Here is a 19,605-nt window from a genome sequence, read left to right on the forward strand (position 1 = left end):
GAGGGACGTCCATTGGACGTTTCGTAAGTATGTAGAAGGACATCCACAGGACGTTAGTCAGACGATCTGTGTGTGTACCATTATGGATTTCGGATGCAGTGCTAATTAGAGGTGGCTCGTAAGAGAAATCACATCGGTAAAAACTAAAGTTTCCTCGCCTCGAACAAAGGGAAGAATGCCAACTCATCCACTAAATAATGCATATTATTGAAGTATAACAATGTGCAACATTTATTTAGTGAATGAGGTAGCGTTCTCCCCTTAGTTCGAGGCGAGAAAACTTTAGTTTTTACCGATGTGATTTCTCTCACGAGCCACCTCTAATTAGCACTGCATTCGAAATCCATAATGGTACACACATAGATCGTCTGACTAACGTAGCTGTGGAAATAAAAATGACATTAAACAAAACATTGAAGTCTACAATAAAGGCTATATAAAAAAGTGGATAGTAATCGAACAGTACTTGTAGAAACATTGTAAAATGTACTTCAGAAATCAGACCTTTAATTTTTTACGCGGATATTATATTTGAAATACATTAACTCGCAAAAAGAAATTCCAAAAGACTGTGAAGAATTATTCAACTACATTTTACAAGTCTTTCCACAAAAAAAGGACATACACCCTTGTTGTAGCTTTACTCTTCAATACTACAAAACAAAGAATTGAACACTAATTGCATATGTGTAATTTCTCCACACGTGAGGAAGACAAAAGATGATTGTACAGTTATCTTCATAAATACCTAGATTTCATGTAACGGAATTATAACGGACCAGGGTCTAGGTACTTACGTGGGTGACTGTACAAAGTTGACTTCCATTTTGTTTATGGGAAGTTAATGTGCAGTACATATATTAATGAAAAAGATAAAGTAAGACTAACATATTTATTAAACTATTAATATATATTCCAAGCCAACTTCGGGTTATTCGTACACATCCTTTGATCTTGTAACACAAATGTTTATTTAAACCATTTCAGTTCACCTTGTTCACAATTTAACTTTTTGGCTTACAAATGAACCTCTTTATTATGTTTTAAAAAATATTTCAAGTTAGTATTTGAAGTGAAGTGAACTGTCCTTGAAAGCTTTTGTTTTCTTTTTTTCTGTAATTTTCAACTGCCTGTTTTGCATTCCTCACCAACAGACCTGAAACAAAAGGTCACACATTAAGACATCAATAGTGTCATTAATCTCTACACACTAAATTATGTCAATATAGTTGTTATATTTAAAACTAAACAGGTAATTGCTATGAATAAGAAGACACAACACACATAGCATACATATGCCCAAAGTACGTTCAGTGAACGTTCGATGTATGTATACAGTGCCGTAACGTGCCCCCTTATGACTGTGTCTATATTTTATTTACTGCATACAGCAGCATTTTTTTTCGAGAGATTAATTAGTTTTTCGAAACAATCATACAATATAATTTCGGAAATTTTAAATGATCTGTTCGTTATTAATAAAATACTTTCCTATCCTCCATATTTTTCAACTTTATAAATACTTAATTGAATCTTTTATTTTGAGTAAGCTGTAGATATTGTGAAATCGTCCTATAATTATATGTTCGAACCCAATCTAGACTCCATATTTGCAAAAAAAAAAAAAAAATAAATAAATAAATAAATAAAATAAAATAAAAATTAAAAATAAATAAATAAATAAAATGATGATAAACCGAACGTATATTTAAAAAAAATACACAAATTGCTTAAGGGTACAGGATGTAAATATATGATGCTCTGTAAAATGGAGTCGTAGTGCGGAAGACGTATCGTATATATATATATATATATATATATATATATATATATATATATATATATACAGGGTGTTAATGAACTATACCGACAAACTGTAAGAGGTGATTCCTCACATAAAAATAAGAGAAAACGTTCATACGAACCTATGGCGAAAGTGCACAGTTTCTGAGCTAGGGCTGTCCAAAATGACGAAAAAGTTAAATTTCAACAGGCCCTATTTCGAATTCCAGAAGGTGTGGATGGTGGTCCTTATCAGCATAAAGGAAGCCACGCATACACAATCCAAAATTGCACGTTTCTTCGATTTTCAATGGGTGTACAGGGTATTCCGTATACGGTGTAATTCTCAGATGTGCTCTCAATACAATTTTCAGGTATACCCTGATTTCAAGGAGGGTCCAAAGTAGGCAGGAGGTTAGCCTTGACAACAATGGACATCCAATGCTTCGTAGGGAAGTCGGAAGTGTTAGGAACCGGCAGCTTCATGTTTTTTCGTGTTCAGAATAATGTGTGATGCGATGTATTTCGTCACGGTATATTTCACGTTTTCTTCACTTTTAAGAGTGAAAGAAAACATCGCCACATGCCTTTTCCGGAGTACGAGAAACCGTGCTGCTGCTGATCCTTAACACTTCTAACATCGCGCCAAAGGATTCCGTGTTGTACACTGTTATGAAAACTTATCGTTTGCATACTCTGGACCAATCATTAAAGTGAGAGCATATCTCAAAATTTCACCCTGCAGGGAATACTCTGTATATCCATTCAACATTAATGAAATGTGCATTTTTGGACTGCATTAGCTTGACTTCCTTTACGCTCATAATGATCACCATCCACAGCTTCTCGAATCCGAAATAGGGTCTCTCGAAATTTGGCTTTTTCACGATTTTGGACAGTCCTAGCTATGAAACTATGAACTTTTCCCCACAGGTCCATATGAACTTCTCTTATTTTGATATGGGGAACCGCCTGTTACAGTTTGTCGGTATAGTTCATTAACACCCTCTATATAAGTGTGAATTTGGTTCTACTGCATCTAAGTATGGACACCATAAATATGCTTCCAAGTAATATTTCTTCTTTTGGTACAGAATATTGTGGAAGTATTGTTGCAATGGATACAATGAAACAATTCTCAATTTTCTATTTTTTTTTATTTTAAAGAAATTTGCAAACGAATTTTGCGAAAAAGTATTCACTTCTCGAAGTTGATTTGTAAAAGAAAAATCCACACTTAAGAGATTAAGAAATATGAACTTAACAGAAAGAGGTATGAATTTGTAATAGGAAAGAAGTAAACTATACGTGGAACTGGTAATGAATGAATAGTAGAATCAATAAAGTAAAATAGGGAGGTGCTAACCAAAAGGGGTACATGTTCCCAAAAATGTCAAATAACATATAGCTCCAACCAAAAAAAAAAAAAAAAAAAAAAAATACTTGTCTCTGTATTTAATAGCTGAAAAATTGTAGTATTCATTAAAATGTCTATCATTGACTTTTACGCGCACTGCCGAAAACTGTTTCACATATTTATACAGTTATTTTACACTTCTCCCCCTGACATGAAGTACTGCGTACACAATCTCAACTTTCAATAGAATGAGATTTCAAGCAGTCCCTGGAATATTATTAAGAGAAAGATGAAATGTTGCTCACCTCTATCACTGGTTTTCCTCACAGTTGTCATGCCGTGGTGATGTTACATATAGTCCAAATAAGATTTTATGCTCTGAGCTAGGTTCGTTTGTTTAAACCAGGCGCTTTTTAAAGTTGCTTACTCAAATTAATAATAATATGAATGGTTCAAAGGCAGAGAGAATTCAAATGACTTGAAAGTTTTGGGTTTTACATCTTACGGTCTTTTATGCCCAGTAAGTTCAAGGAGCCTGGACCTACTTAGGTCTTTTAAGAGTACCCCCACCGGCAAATAAAGCCGGGACCACGAGCGCTGAACGCAAATGTGCTCTCCACTACACCAATCAAATGATTCGAATTCTGGTTATAGCCAGACTTGTCAAAAAACAGGTTTTTTTAAAATTCAAACCATTTTTATTTTGTAAATATTTACTTTAAGTTAAAGTGAAGTAACCGTGGCTCCTACATATTTTTAATGACGAAAGGCAATTTGAGAAGAACTCGGTCTCCATTCCGAGAAATGACAGTAACCCGGTTCATCTCGAGGCTAAAGGCCAACTATCTTTTTCTTCAAATCCATTACTTTCAGTTCGGAAGTGTGTCAAGTTGCGATACTGCACGATCAAGGGTTGGGAAATTCTTCATTTTAGTTTTAGGATCAGGCAGACTGGGGAAAGGGTCTAGTAGTCCGGATTGGGCCCAGGCCCCTTGCTGCATATGACCGCTTTAACCTTAACTATTAAAAAATAACTGGTTTAAACCAAAAATAAGTATGGTTTTTCCTAACCCTATTCATAAGCAAGGAAATATTATTCATTTCAAGAGACAAGCTTCAAAACCCGAACATAAGAATTAAGTAAATGCATAAAATTCAAAAACTTGATACTGTACCATTTCTTTCTGCAGTTTTGCGTTTCCCAATTGGTCTTCTAGTTGATCGAACTCTTCCATGCTTTGTGCAGGAAGTTTCCTTAAAATAATCTTCACTGTTTCATCCTGGCATTGATTCTCGGTCATTTCCACTTCATTATCATAATTAACTCGATTTCTTAGTAGAATGTCAAGAGTGTCCCTATTGCTATTTACCGTTGCCTTTATAATTGCCAATTGGCGCAATACTTCCTTCTTGAACTCTGAAAAGTACGAGTAAAGCAAAAAAGGACATAAGAAAAAGTGGCCAAGTATCGTAACATAACTTGAAGAAACACATGTATAAAACTAAACACAAATAAAGCAACTGCTAAGTGTCTTAACAGAAAGTCCACTTTTCTTTAGACGTCCACTAAACGTCGTGTGCTGGGTGGGTTAGATTAGGCTCAGTTTAATTCAGTTACAGTTCTGGCTGTAGAACAAGAATATCATGGTCACAGTTGTTTGATTTAAATCGCAATTTAAATTGCATGTTTTTTTTTTTTTTTTTTTAAATGATTTCATCAAGCATATGTCGCTTAAACAACAAATCAGGGAACGAAATCCTAGGGAAGGGGGAATTTCCCCACTAAATAGTTTTTGAAGAAAATCTCCCCACTAAAAGCGTGCTAGGAGGTGGAGAATAATGTTAAGTAATGTCAGAAGATTGCAAAATAATTACAGTAATTAATATGTAATTAACGTGCATTTCTTATCTAATTAATAGTTGAACTAACGGTCAGCGGTATAAATCCCTAATATTGCATAGTTTAATACTTATGAATGCCCAAATGCGTGAACTTTCTATATCGGAACATTGCAGTGCAAAAGCGCGAAGAGCATCTTTTATTTTTCTTTCTTTCTTTCTTTTTTCAGTTCTACAGTCTCCCCTCCCCCATCCTCGACATCGATTTTATGATTCCGCACCATGCAACTAATAGGAACTAATGTTTTATCTTTTATTCTGTCATCATTTAACAAAGACACCGAAACCCAGTACTTTATCATATAAGAAAAGAAGCATTATTTACATTTTATTCTGTTTTCTAAAAATATCAGGTAAAAGTGATTTAAATTTTTAAAAAGTCGATTTAACTGAAAACATCAACACAAATTACTTAAAAGATCGTGATTTGTCATTCCTGATCACGGTTGAAACACAAACTTTGAAGTGTTTTATCTACATTAATGAGATTTTGATGTTGGTCTCTTTCATATTAAGTATTTTATACATTAATCTTTCTTTCTGAATTAACAAATCCGTAAATTCTCCTACAAGTGGCAGCCATATTCTGAATCTACATTTACAAAGTACTTGTACAGTAACCCACATACATCTGAACCCTTGATCTTTATAATTCCATTAGTGGGGCCCAGGTACTTATGTGGGTATGAATGCTAAATTATACACTGATTTCACTGTTTCTTTCACTCATATTTTTCTTAACTCGACTAACTTTGTTTCTCATTAAAAAAAAAAAAAAAGCGGAAAAAATTAGCAGTACAGTCACTCTGCTATTAATATAAAATTAGGGATTTACGATGTATGCTACAGAAAAAGAGGAAATAATGCATACTTGCTTTATTAATCTTCGAAAAATGAAATGAAATCTTTGAGTTTTACGTCCCACGTTTATGCCGGTTAGGCTAAAGGAGACGATGATTATGAGAAATGGTGGAATGAAGAAAGTAGGAGGAAACGGGAGAACCCCGAGAAAACCCACGCACATGGTCTTTGTCCACCACAAAATTCACTTGGCGGGAACAGAGTTTGAACCAGGGACCTCATGCAACAGAGGTGAACGCTCTACCACTGAGCCATCGCGGCACTTTTTATAATCTTGGGACTCCCTATTAAATATTTAATAGCGCAAACATTTAAACGTTAATTAAAATTTGCGAAACCTACCTAACAAACCATCATGAACATTAATACATGTATATAGATGTCCCATTATACAACACTAAAATTGAGCTCCCTCGTGGCTAAGCGGTTAGCGTACGCGCCTTTGGCGTGGGAGACCCGGCTTCGATTCCCGGCGGGAGCTCATGTGGTTCGGATTCCACGTTAATCAGTAGGTCCACGTCTCATATAGCCTCGCTGCTGAACGGGACGTTAAACTCAAAATCAACTCAACACTAAAATTTAAAAAAAAATCAGCTATTGGCGACATTTAAATTTAAGAAGAGATTTCAAATCTCAGAAAAGAACAGCATCCAGCTTGCATATTCTTTGTGTCCTACTACTTAACCGATACCTATATATTCCCTCGTATTTAAATAACATGCATACATGTAAATATTACAGTAAGCATATATCGATACGAACCTACGTCACTACAATCTGAAGTTGCCTTCTTTGAAGATTCTGGTGTTTGACTACTACAACTCTCAACTACAGTTGCTGTTGAAGCCGAAGCCGGAGTCTCTTTTAGCAACACGACTTGTGGTGGAACTGGAATATCCGCTATGTCTTCTATTCCCGGATTACAATCCGACTCCGAACTGTCTGAATAAAATGAGGTGCATCTTTCTTTTCGTTTCCGTGTTTTTCGTTGATCCACCTCTTCCTCTGTATTTAGGTCTGATGTTTCCTCAGCTCTCTTTAGGTTTCGTCAAGCTTTATCATAACTATCTGTTTAAAATAAATCCTTAAATTAATAACACTTTTTGCAGCTACCATGTGAAGAAATATTAATAAGTAGAAGTAAATAACTGAGCTTTATTTCACAGTGTAAAACTAGAGGTAGACCCCTAAACTATGCAGAGCCAGAAGTAGTATATATACAACTTTATGTTCCAATAAGGTCAGAGATGGAACCTGTTCTTCGTGCTCTGAGTTTACATGAAAAATTAGTATCTCGCTATTCCGTGCCATTATTAGAAATCAAACTAAACTTCTAATCATTACCATTATTAGAAGAATAGATCACTTCCCTCTGATAAGCATCTACTCAAACCGGAAGTTTCATAAATCATCCGTTTAGGGTTTTCAACATTAATCGCCATAAATAAAAAACAGTAATACAGGCCAAGAAGCGGTTTTCGAAATCCGATTCAGTGACTCAAGGAAAAGAAACACACTGATTCATATATTTTTACAAAAACCTAAAACCATAAGCCATACTCTCTTAACTTCTAATTTTAGTAGTGGTATCCATACAGTGTCAAAATCCTTTTATTTCCACTGAAACAGGAAGATGTAGAAACTAGTACTTATTGTGGTTTCAGTTTCGAAACCTCATAATTGTAACTGACAAAGAGTAAATGTTTTTCATATGAATTCAGAGCCCGAAGTATAGATTCAATCCCTCTATAGTGCTGAACGTCGTGTGTGTACTATTTTAGGTTTAATATTGAATCCGCATAGTTTGAAAGTCTTCCCTAGTTTCGCATCTTGAAACGAAACTTACTTGTTAATACCATTAGATCCCCATAAGATTAGCACGTGAACATATTATATAGACTAGTGAGAGGTTGGGTAAGCTTAATTCCTTGAACACACCATTGTGAACAGTTCTCGCCATGATAGTCACAAGTACTTTGATCCTGAATGCTATAACTCCTAACACCTAGTGTATTGTGACTTATCTTGGTAGCTGAACGTCATAAACGCTATTTTTTTCTGGTAATGACATTGTTAACCAAACTCAACAGTCAGTGTAAGGAGCTCACTCCAAGCATTTTTTAAAACCACCCAATTTCACCGTAAGTGCCCTTGTTCCTCATAATACTAATAGAGAACTACCCGCAGGTCTATGGCTAGCACGCGCACATTTTGGTACACAGAGTTGTAGAGTTCGATTCCCCGTGAAAGCACCTGACAAAATTTGAACGATTACAGTGGTTCGGATTCTATCTTCACTGTAGGTCAAACGTTCCATACAGCTTCAACACTGAAACGCGAGCTAAACTTCCATAACCAAACCAAACATAACATTTTGATAGTACTCGGCATGGCCCTGTTCTATTAAAATGGTTAAATTTAGGGCATTTATTCCGAAGTTGGTCGTCCGCTTGGTTTTTGACAGAAAGCGTACAGGTACGAAAATTTAAAGATCAATCTTTAGAATTACTCTAAAAGGGTATTACAGAGTAGTGTAGGGTAGAGTAGAATAAGGTATGTATAGACCAAAGTAAAGTAGGGTAGGGTCTGGTTAGTTTAGGGTTCAGGAACTTTGGACCCATTTTGCTTAACATTGACAGAGTGTAAGTTCTCGCTCTGCGTACGGATACCAACTGGATGGAGTGTCTCTACACCTGCAGCCATGTTCAGAATACAAATGCCCGTTATTTTCCCACAATCCCACTATGCGGTGACCTTCCGCCGAATAGTTTCCTTCATTTGCCTAATAGTTCCATGATTATATACGCTTATATATAAAAAATTAAATACAAGTTTCGCTCTCGTTATACATACTGTCAAGCAGACCAACGAACAAATTATCAATCTCTTCCCGGTAAATTTCCGAAATCTTGATAGAAAGAACGACCAACTTTGGGACTTACTCCCAAATTTAGAACCATAAATATGGTACAATAGCAGAGGCGGCTCATGAGAAAAGTCAAACACCAATAAAAGTAAACAGAAATTCCTGTAACCCCCTCCCATTTATCTAATAAAGACAGAAAACACCCTGTGGGGCTCTAACCCGCCTTCACTCGCTAACGCTCGCTCGGCAATACTATGTGAATTAAACATTAAATTTTGATACAGAAAGGAGCCAACCTGTGAGGGGACTTATATGAGGGGACCTGCGTTCTAGAACCTTCCCCAGGAATTCCTTTTACATTTCAAAAAGAAAGTAGAAAATCTCTCTTGATGTACTAATTATCGTACACAACAATTAGAAAATTACTTTACCGCAATGACTTCTCTCAACAGCCCCCTATCCTCAATATGTATTAAAATCACGTTTTACATGACTTTGCAGAAATCAAACAACGTTGAATGTACTGTATCTAAAAGTAATGTAACCAAAGCTTAAAAATGCCATTCTACCTCAATTATATCTGAGTTTATGTATATTCCCAAAGTATCTATCACTGAGCCATCACGGTCCCTATTTCAGAAAAACAGAAAGTGCTTTTGGGATACGCATAACATTGTGGAAGGAATGAGCGAGCTGTCTGCTATTTCCGAATATTATAACTGATTTAATGCTTTGAATATGAGGATACATTGAACAAATAAAGTATAAGGGCATATAGCACTTACCATACGATGCGAAGATCCGCATAGTGTAGCTATCCCATTCTTCACTTGGCGGTGTTTGGTGTTGAACGGCTCGCACAATCCTTTCAATGTTTTTCCATTTGGGCCATGCACATTTGTCGTGTGTTATCCATATCGTCGGTACGACTTCCACTTCATTGGTTTCAATAAATACCGTATTCTCGCGTGTATAAGCCGCACTTTTTTTCACGAAAAAGCAAACGAAAATGTAGGGTGCGGCTTATACACGCGAATGATTTAAAATGGCTTAAATATAATTACGGTATTATTTTTTTGCGTTTGTTGTACGATATTTACCGCACATCACAAGAAACACGTATAGAAAACAAATCCACAAAGCCACAATCAGACGAAACAACAATTCAATACAGGAACAAACACGTTAACTCAAATACCGCTATTGTTGATTTGAATCAACAATTACCGGTAAACGAACAAAATATTTTTTTAACGGAAGTAAAGTTAAATTTTAAGGGTGCGGCTTATACATGAGTGCGGCTTATACACGCGAGAATACGGTACCTAGGTAAAACTACACTAAAGACGGATGTCATTTTATAATTACAATTTTGTGCCACAATTTGTAATATGACACAAAACACAAAGCAACACAGGAATATTAATGCACTACACTGAATGCTGCAGTCACTTTATAATAAAAAATTTGTGCCAGAATATTAACTATTTTAATATGGCACAAAACACAAAACTTCACAACGCACTTGCAGTTTAAGATTAAACTTTTTATATAAATCACGTTTTAGAAACCCCGTCAGCTCAAAAAGTAATGTAAATACTGCCAGTATAATTATATCACTAACTGATTGTTGAAATTAACCTTCGGCATTTTATGAGTGCTTCTGCGCAAATGTTTTAATTACAATTCTTCCAGTAGTATAATTCCCAACTGTAGAAGCACTACACAATGAAAAGTACAAAAAACTCGCACCACACTCTTATTCGGCATAAGTATTTCACCTAAATAGGTTATATAATTTCTTCATTTAAACTTTCTACTTACGTTTCATTACAGTTGTTTCCTTACACATCATAATAACACTTGCACAAACAACTTGCAACTGTCATCGCATCACTGCTGCCAGCTCAAAATCAACACTGCCAATACTCTAACGTAAATAAATTACTAAATGATTATTGAAATTAGTTCGAATATTAAAGCAAAAGAAACGAAAAGATGAGGAAAAAAGATACCGTGAAGATATTCTAATTGACGTTCAGGATTAAAATTGGTTATCAAATTTTTTTCTTCACTTACCTTGCTGTGACTCAGTGATAGCCATACAAATATCGGCTCGAGGGCCAGATCCGGCCCCCAAACGAATATATTCCGCTCTTATGTCGGCAATGCCTGCGGCTAGAATGTAGCATCGTTTTTGAATATTGACACGGAAATTTTCAACTCTTAAAAATAGTATAAAGCAAAGGTTTAAACTAGGTGTGAATTTATAATATAAATGTAAAAATAGAGCCAAGTTTTCGTTATCACTTCGATCTTCAAGAAAAAGATTAGAAATCTAAAACGATGCTAATACTGAAATCTGGAAATTAGAGAATGAAATTGACAAATTTAATGCTACTGAAGGCAAGTTGTTAAAGACCCAAAATTAATATTTCGATTTTCGAATTTCAATAGAACTTCGCATCCTTTCAGATCTCTTTTTCTCTTGGGGCCGCGGTGGTTTAGTGGTAGAGCGTTGACCTCTGGTGCTTGGGGTCCCGGGTTCGATCCCAGTACCCGCCAAGTGAACTTTGTGGTGGACAAACACCGTGTGCGTGGGTTTTCTCGGGGTTCTCCGGTTTCCTCCCACTTTCTTCATTCCACAATTTCATTCATTACTCATCATCACCGTCTCCTTTAGCCTAATCGGAATAACCGTGGGACGTAAAACTCAAAGATTTCATTTCATTTTTTTTATTTTTTCCCTTTTGTTTGCCCCTATGAATTTTAAATATACGAGAGCTTCATTTTTCACATTCGTATTTTTGGAAGGCGTGGCTGTGAAGATTCGCGAAGCCTGGAGATCTACGCAAATGATAGAAACATTTTGCTTAATATGGTGGATTCATAAAAGTCCATATAAGTCCATGGCCATCTGTGGACAATTTTTAGACGTCCATTGGACAACGTGAGCTGTGTGGGTTCATCTCTGATGTATCGGAAGATTTCGGTACGATTTGTGGAGGCGTCTTCCGAGCATACTCATTGTTTATTTATTTATTTATTTATACAGCTTTATCGGTATTACCGGCATCTAAGGCCTTAAAGCCTTCACACACTAAAGGAAGCAGCCTAGGACCTGTAACTTATATAGGTACCATCCCGGTATTTGCCTCGTGTCAATGAGTAAAAGCCAAGGAAAATCTCACTCATGATAACTGGTCTGAGAAACATGTTACATTTTTCGACTGAGTGACACCCTCACCGGATGAAGACACACTTGAGAAAACACCAAACAACAGAAGTTCATCGACAATATTGGCAAACTTAAGTCGTGATGAATACAAGCTAAGCCCACTGTTCCCAAATGGGGACAATTAATTCCTTTATCATTTTTTTGTGGATTATTTGTTATGGATTTATTTTGTCTTTTACTATAAGGACCTGGTCCATCTGCTACCACTGAAATCCTCAAAAGATATTAAATGAGACCAGAATCAATACGTTTACAAAGAATTACGAAATTATGAAACAAAAAATAACTTGAACTTAAATGGGTAGGCAAATCCAGAGGGGTGTTAAAGGTGGCGGAAAAGGCACTTCCCTTTCCTTTTCCCTCGCTTCTAGAATAAAAGGCACCAATGCTGCAAAAGTCCAGGTCTCTTCACTAAAGTAACATCTCTAAATAGTAGTGTTACAACTCTTTTACCAGCACAGTAAAGTTTTTGTCAAAATCCTGACCAAAATTATTTTTCATATATTTTAATGTGGAAACCATTGCTGTTTACTTTTGACTTACTTCATATTCGTAAATACGTTGAATAAAATGTATATTCACAAATACATGTATTATTTAAAAATAAGTACATAATACATGTTTACTATTATAGGATGAAACAACCACTTGAAGTGACTTCTCATTGTAACTTCTAAACTGATTGACAGAAAAAGCTGAAATTTTATAACAGGCAAATATCGAAAAGCAAAAGTAGTTTGACATACACCGCAATCCTACCAGACTAGCAGTGTTGCCACCCCAAGATAAAATCATATTTTCAAATGGCACTATCTTAGATTATTATATATTTCAAATATACATGTCAAGCGAAAGGTAATATCACACTATTATGATTCAGCGTTGCTATAGTACCATAAACATACATATTTTGGAGAACTCTACAATAGTAATTGCGCACCTGAGATGGACGGGGCAGTGCTTATTTGAAGTAACTTAGTTTTGGATACTATGACCATGATATCTCTTACTGATGTACAGTGTACGACGATTTGTGTACGTCCAGTGAAAATCCGAATTGGTCCGATCATTGACAAATATGTAAAAATGTCCATGACGGAGGCACTATTAATATTCTCTAACTGATGTACAGTGTACAACCATTTGTGTAGTCCAGTGGACGTTCAAATTGGTTCAATTATTGACGAATGCGTAAGTAGGTCCATGATGGACGTACTATTGATATCCTCTTACGGATGTCCAATGTACGACCACTTGTGTACGTCCTGTGGACGTTCGAATTGGTCCGTTATTGACTAATGCGTAAGTAGATCCATGACGGACGTACTATTGATATCCTCTTACGGATGTCCAATGTACAACCATTTGTGTACGTCCTGTGGACGTTCGAATTGGACCGTTATTGACTAATGCGTAAGTAGGTCCGTGACGGACGTACTATTGATATCCTCTTACGGATGTCCAATGTACAACCATTTGTGTACGTCCTGTGGACGTTCGAATTGGACCGTTATTGACTAATGCGTAAGTAGGTCCATGACGGACGTACTATTGATATCCTCTTACGGATGTCCAATGTACGACCACTTGTGTACGTCCTGTGAAAGTTCAAATTGGTTCAATTATTAACGAATGCGTACGTAGGTCCATGACGGACGTACTATTGATATCCTCTTACGGATGTCCAACGTACAACCACTTGTGTACGTCCTGTGGACGTTCGAATTGGTCCGTTTATTGGCAAATGTGTAAATAAGTCCAAAGTGCATGTACTATGGACATGTCTTTATGGACATCCATTAAACGTCCAAGAGTGGAGGTTCAGGAAACGTCCAGACCAGTACCTTAACTTACTAACTCCAAAGGAGATCCATGAGGGTTCTCCATTCTAGGTCCACTCTTGGACGTACATTTGATGTCCATAAAGACACGTCCATAGTACGTCCAATTTTGTACGTTAACAACCCACGTCCACATACGTTCAAAAGTGGACGTGTTATGGACATACTAAAATAAAGGTGTTTATCCTAAAATGTCCAAAAATATCCACAGACGTCCATGGACTTATGTGGACTTCTATGGATCATCCATATTGCGTCCACTGTTGGACCTATTTCGGCATTGGTATGTAAACGGACCAATGTGGACAAACTATGTACATCCTTTTCTGGACGTCCATTCTACGTCTAATGTAGATGTCCATTGCTCTTCCACATTTGTCCTATTATATAACAACGCCAACATAGGTCCATGACGACCCTAATATGGATGATCCATAAAAGTCCACACACATCCATGGGCGTCTGTGGACGTATGTGGACATAATATGGATGATCCATAAAGGTCCACATAAGTCCATGGACATCTATGGACAATTTTTGGACATGTATGGATAATTTTGGACGTCCGCTGGACGACGTGTGCTGTGTGGGTTATTTATTTAAGGTGTATGAAATACAGTAGTTATATATAAAATTCAAATGTAATCTGATAACTCTGATAACTGTAATGTCAACACAGTAAGCAAGCACACATGAGCAACGACATTGTTGCTTGCTAACTCGTACTCTCTCAAGCAACCGACAAAAGAATATAACAATACGAATTATTAAATAAATGTTGTCCAATGCAAAATACAATATTACGATGGTTGAGCGCCAAAAGGGCGTAAGTGTCGAATTTTCATATTTCGAGTTAATGCTATGAGGACATGTATAATGGATTGAATTTTCTTGTGCCAAGACGCCTTAATGAAAATCTCTATCCTTGGAACGTTATTCGAAAAAGATATAAAGGTATAACTGAGTTACTAGCATTTGGTTCTGTGCCAGAGAGGCACATATCACTTAGGCCTCTAAATTAATAAAATTGCAGTTACGCCTTTTTGGTGCTCAACCAATTTAATATTCCAAACAGTATTTAAATGATATAGGGCAGTTTCAAAACTTCCCCAGCAAAAATTATTTGGAAACCGGATACGATTGAGTCAATTTACTCCGCTTCAATTTTCATTATAGTAATATTTTCTAACAAAGGGAGATTACGTAGACCACATATGTGAATATAAAAGTGGGGAAGTAATATTTATAAAGGTAACCAAGGAAGTTATGTCGCTTTTTCACCTACCACCTTTGAACATCGATATGTCTTCTAAGACGTACCAAGAAGATCGAAAATAGTCCTCATCGTTATCGAGGACCTTCTGCCAACGCCCTGGAAGGTCATGGATTTCATCACGGTAGAACTTGGTTGGCCGTGAAGTGAAGAAGGTATGAAGTGCATTTTGCATTTCTACTACAGATTTGAACCGGCGTCCTCTAAGGTAATTGTCCAAGGATTGGAACAGGTGATAATCAGACTGTGCAATGTCCGGGTAGTATGGCGGATGCAATAATGTTTCCCATCCAAGGCGTAGAATGGTGTCCCGGGTCATCCTAGCCACGTGGGGCTTGGCATTGTCCTGCAACAAGGAGGACTCATTTGCGATTCAGAAGTGCTGGCTCCAGAAGTTTGTTTTTTTCTTGAACACGGCTCAACTGCTGACAGTACACAGTTGCTTTAATGCTCTGACCAGCTTGTAGAAGTTCCCGATGCACAATGCCGGGAGCAGTCCATCAAACACAGGAGGACCTCCTTCTGAGCAGTGCTGACTTCGTCTGTTTTGGAACTGATTAACGGGTGCTAACTAATGATGACGGCGTCGTGGACCTTCGTACAGGACCCAATTTTCATCACATGTCAACACCCTGCCCAGAAATGGATCCTTCTTCAGACGAGACAGCAAAGAAACACAAGTGTCTGCTCGCATTGCCTTCTGGCCCGGAGTCTAGTCATGTGGGACCCATCGACCCAAGTTGTAGTGCTTCCCAAGTTGATGGAGGTGGTGCCGAATGGTTTCTCCACTCACACTGAATTGTAGTTCCAGTTCCTCACATGTCTGGTCACTGTTCTCCTCAATTGCTGCCTGAAGATTCATTTTATACATGTGTCGGTCTTCCGGCACGTGGTGCTTCTGCGAGTGTTTCGTCACCGTCTTTAAACTTCTTAAACCACCGCTGTACTGTCCACGTAGTCACGACGACCTCGCTATAGGCCTGGCATATCTTCCGCTCCGCTACAGCGACGTTTGACCCCAATTTGAACTCGCACAGCATACACGTCCTTATAACGCTCTGTGGAGATCCTATGTTTACTCTGTCCTTACGCAAGTTCACGTTGAAACTGAACTGCCACGAGGTAGTATGTTCGATATACCCATACCAACAACTGACCTTCGCCGTATCTCCATTCGCATTCAGCTCACTGTGAAGGCCAATTGAACACAGATCTCCACAACAAGCGACAGAACTTTCTTGGTTACCATTATATATGAGATTATACAGACATACTGAGCAAAGTAGTTCAAGTGGTAGGGCGTTGGCTTCGAATTCGGGAGGTCGTGGATTCGACTCCCGCTGCTGACCATCCTGACTGGAGTTTTCCATGGTTTGCCCTCAGTCCTACTAGGCAAATGCCGGTATGGTACCTACTAACCAGGCCCTGGGCGATACCTTCCCAAATCCTTTCCATTGTTGTTGTTGTTGTTGTTAGATATGCAGTATATAATGGCCACTGAGCTGTATCTGGTGATTTAAAAAAAAATAAAATTATATATATATATATATATATATATATATATATATATATATATACAGTGGCGGATCCAGGATATGATCAAGGGAGGGGCTAAACCATAATTTGCCGTTTTATCCAGTGTAAAACAGAATTGAAGTCCATTTTATCCAGTGTAAACCTGAGCGTCAAGGGGGGGCTATAGCCTCGTAGCCCCCCTTGAATCCGCCCTTGTATATATATATATATATATATATATATATATATATATATATATATATATATATATATACCGTGGGAGTTTCAAAACTTCGTCAACAAAAGATAATATGGAAATCGGATAGAATTAGGTCAATTTATCATCTTCCAATTTACATTAAAGTAATATTTCCTAATAGACAGAGATCACGTAGACCACATATGTCAAAATAAAATATACATTTAGTATTTAAATGCGTTATGTACGAGGAAAGTTCCAACACTTGCTCAAGAAAAAAATCTATATGGAAATCGAATTACGTTAGGTCAATTTACACTTTTCCATTTTTTATCATACTACTACCCAGACAGCATTTTAAGCTTGCTGCAAGTTGCCACAAACTTGCTGTCGCAAGGTCAATTAGCTTGCCGCAAGCTATACTATGCAAGCCAATTAGCTTGCTGCAAGCTAGTTAGTTACATCTGGGCAAGGCTTGCACAAGCTTGTCTTCACAAGTTAAACACAAGTCAAATTATCTCAAACGCAAGCCAAGTATAAGCGTATTCTCATCAATGGCAAGCTTTATTAAGCTTATTGCAAGCGAAAACACGCCAAACAAGTTATATGGAAGCTTGCAGTAAGCGAATTTAGATAAAACCGTATGAAATCAGTATAATTTAACCGTCTGACTAAATCTTGCTACAATATATTTTCCCCTCGCCTTCCCAATTATTGAAGCAAATGCAACAACGGTGAAAACAGCCAACTCTCCCATCTGCTTTTGCAAAACATCAAAATAAGCAAAATTGTTACGCTTTAGTTGTGACAAGCAACGCGCCGTTGCTTCGTACAAATATCTAATACGTTATTATATTAGCCGCGAGTACTTAAAATTTCTACCCTTTTTTATACAAAAACGCAGAAAAATGTTTATACTTTAAACACAGCATTCAGAGAAGTTTATACTGTGAGTTAAACTTGAAGTTTATATTAAAATATCTGCAACAGTTCTGTATTCTTTCGCGAAATAAGTAGGCTCGAATCTGCTGCCATCTATGTTCACATTTATGCTTTATACATAAATACTATAATTCGTTATGCCTCATGGTTACCGAAGTATGAGGAAATAAAGAGCGACAGGTACGTGGGACTAGAGTACTAGACGGCACAATTTAAAAAAATAATTAAGTTTGTCCTTTATTCAAGCTGAATGCTAACAAGACGCTAACAACGCGAACACTACCTTGTCGCCGAAAGTTGAGGTCAGCGTCACGAGGTTTTTGAGAACAACTGAAAATCGAACGCGCGCTGGCTTTTTACTTCAATCTAAAGAAAAGCGTCTCGCAAGTGAAGCGTGGGTTGCCCGCACTACAGCTTGCGCTAAGCAGAAATAAGCTTTTGTGTATAAGCCAAAGCGAAATAAAATCAAATAAAAGCAACAGGCAAGCTTGCGGTAAGCAAACATGCTGTCTGGGTATTTTCTAATAGACAGAAATCACGTACACATATGTTAATAAAAAAGTGGGGAATTAATATTTAAATGAGCTACGTACGGAGGGAGTTTCATAAGTTCTGCAACAAACATTATGTTCAAACCGGATAAGACTGTCTATTTACCCTGTCCACTTTTCATTATAGCAACATTTTCTAAGACATAGTTCACGTAGACCACACCACACATATAAATATAAAAGTGAAGAATTAGCTTTTAAATGAGATATGTAGGAGGAGAGTTTCAAACCTTGACCAGCAAAAATTATATGGAAAGTGGATAAAATTAGCTCAATTTACCTCCTCTAATTTTCATCGCAGTAACATTTCGTAATAGACAGAGATCACGCAGGCGAGATATGTTGACATAAAAGTGGGAAATTAATATTTAAATGAGATATGTACAAGGAGAGTTTCGGACCTTCCTCAACAAAAATTATATGGAAACCGGATAACATCAGGTCAATATACTCCCTCCAATTTTTATTATAGTAACATTTCGTAATAGACAGGAATCACGAAGACCACATATGTTAATCTAAAAGTAGGGAATTAATATTTAAATGAGAATTGTACGAGGAAATTTTCAAAAAATTTTCAACAAAAACTATATGGAAATCGGATAAGATTATGTCAGTTTACCCGACTCCAATTTTCATTATAGCAACATTTTCTAATAAACAGACATCACGTACACCACATATGTTAATATAAAAGCGAGGAATTAATATTTAACAGAGACATTTACGACTGAAATTCGAACCTTACGGAAGCACAACGGTAAGATATAGCACAACATGAGAGTAGATTCAGTCTGAGTAATGATTCTGGACGTACACTTATTTGGCATAAGGTAAAACCACGCAGTGAACTCAAGAACATTGTCCGACATATTTGCTCTTCTGGTCCATGGGTTCTTGTGATGGGAATATTGCATGTGCCTATAGACCCTCACGTTCCCGAACGCGGGACTCTTACTGGTAAACGTTATTGTGACACTGTAGCCTACTTCTCCACGTGCGTGTTTTCAGAGGTGCAGTCGATCCAGACTTCATCTTTATTGATGATAATGTGTGACAACATAGAACAGCGCAGGTAGCGGAACTCTTGGAAAGATAGAATCTCACCTTGAATTCCATCAAGCATATATGACATGCTATAAGGAGACGTTTTGCAGCATGGCCACATACACCATTTACCATCGAGCAAATTTGAACAGAGGTGGTGGAGAAACAGATCTTCATACCAGAACAACTCATACCAACCTGGCTAAGCGGTTAGAATACGCGCCTTTGGCGTGG

The 19,605-nt window shown here is 37.1% G+C and overlaps 2 protein-coding genes across 15 annotated transcripts in view; one reads left to right on the forward strand and one right to left on the reverse strand.

Moving 5' to 3' along the window:
* The window catches only part of LOC145678403 (methyltransferase-like protein 25B), an 881,238-nt gene that overhangs the window by 415,207 nt on the left and 446,426 nt on the right, over positions 1-19,605 (forward strand). The window lies entirely within an intron of this gene.
* On the reverse strand, positions 313-16,487 carry LOC145678924 (uncharacterized). Its single transcript, XM_081749533.1, has 4 exons — positions 16,392-16,487; positions 6,662-6,935; positions 4,315-4,556; positions 313-1,156 (listed from the first exon to the last, which is right to left on the reverse strand). Exons 1-4 carry the CDS (start codon positions 16,485-16,487, stop codon positions 1,145-1,147), a joined length of 624 nt encoding a protein of 207 aa, XP_081605659.1. The 3' UTR covers positions 313-1,144.

The sequence above is a fragment of the Thermobia domestica genome, chromosome 2, assembly GCF_964235325.1.
Source record: "Thermobia domestica chromosome 2, izTheDome1.hap1.1, whole genome shotgun sequence".
Lineage (NCBI taxonomy): Eukaryota > Metazoa > Arthropoda > Insecta > Zygentoma > Lepismatidae > Thermobia > Thermobia domestica.

What these genes read in the sequence shown, in the direction of transcription:
- LOC145678924 (XM_081749533.1), bottom strand. Translation starts at nt 16,487, where the DNA reads ATGGAAAACTCCAGTCAGGATGGTCAGCAGCGGGAGTCGAATCCACGA. An exon ending in CACTTGAACTACTTTGCTCA is followed by an intron (nt 6,936 to 16,391) that starts GTATGTCTGTAT and finishes CGAAACCTAAAG; the next exon opens with AGAGCTGAGGAAACATCAGA. An exon ending in TTCAGATTGTAGTGACGTAG is followed by an intron (nt 4,557 to 6,661) that starts GTTCGTATCGAT and finishes CGTACTTTTCAG; the next exon opens with AGTTCAAGAAGGAAGTATTG.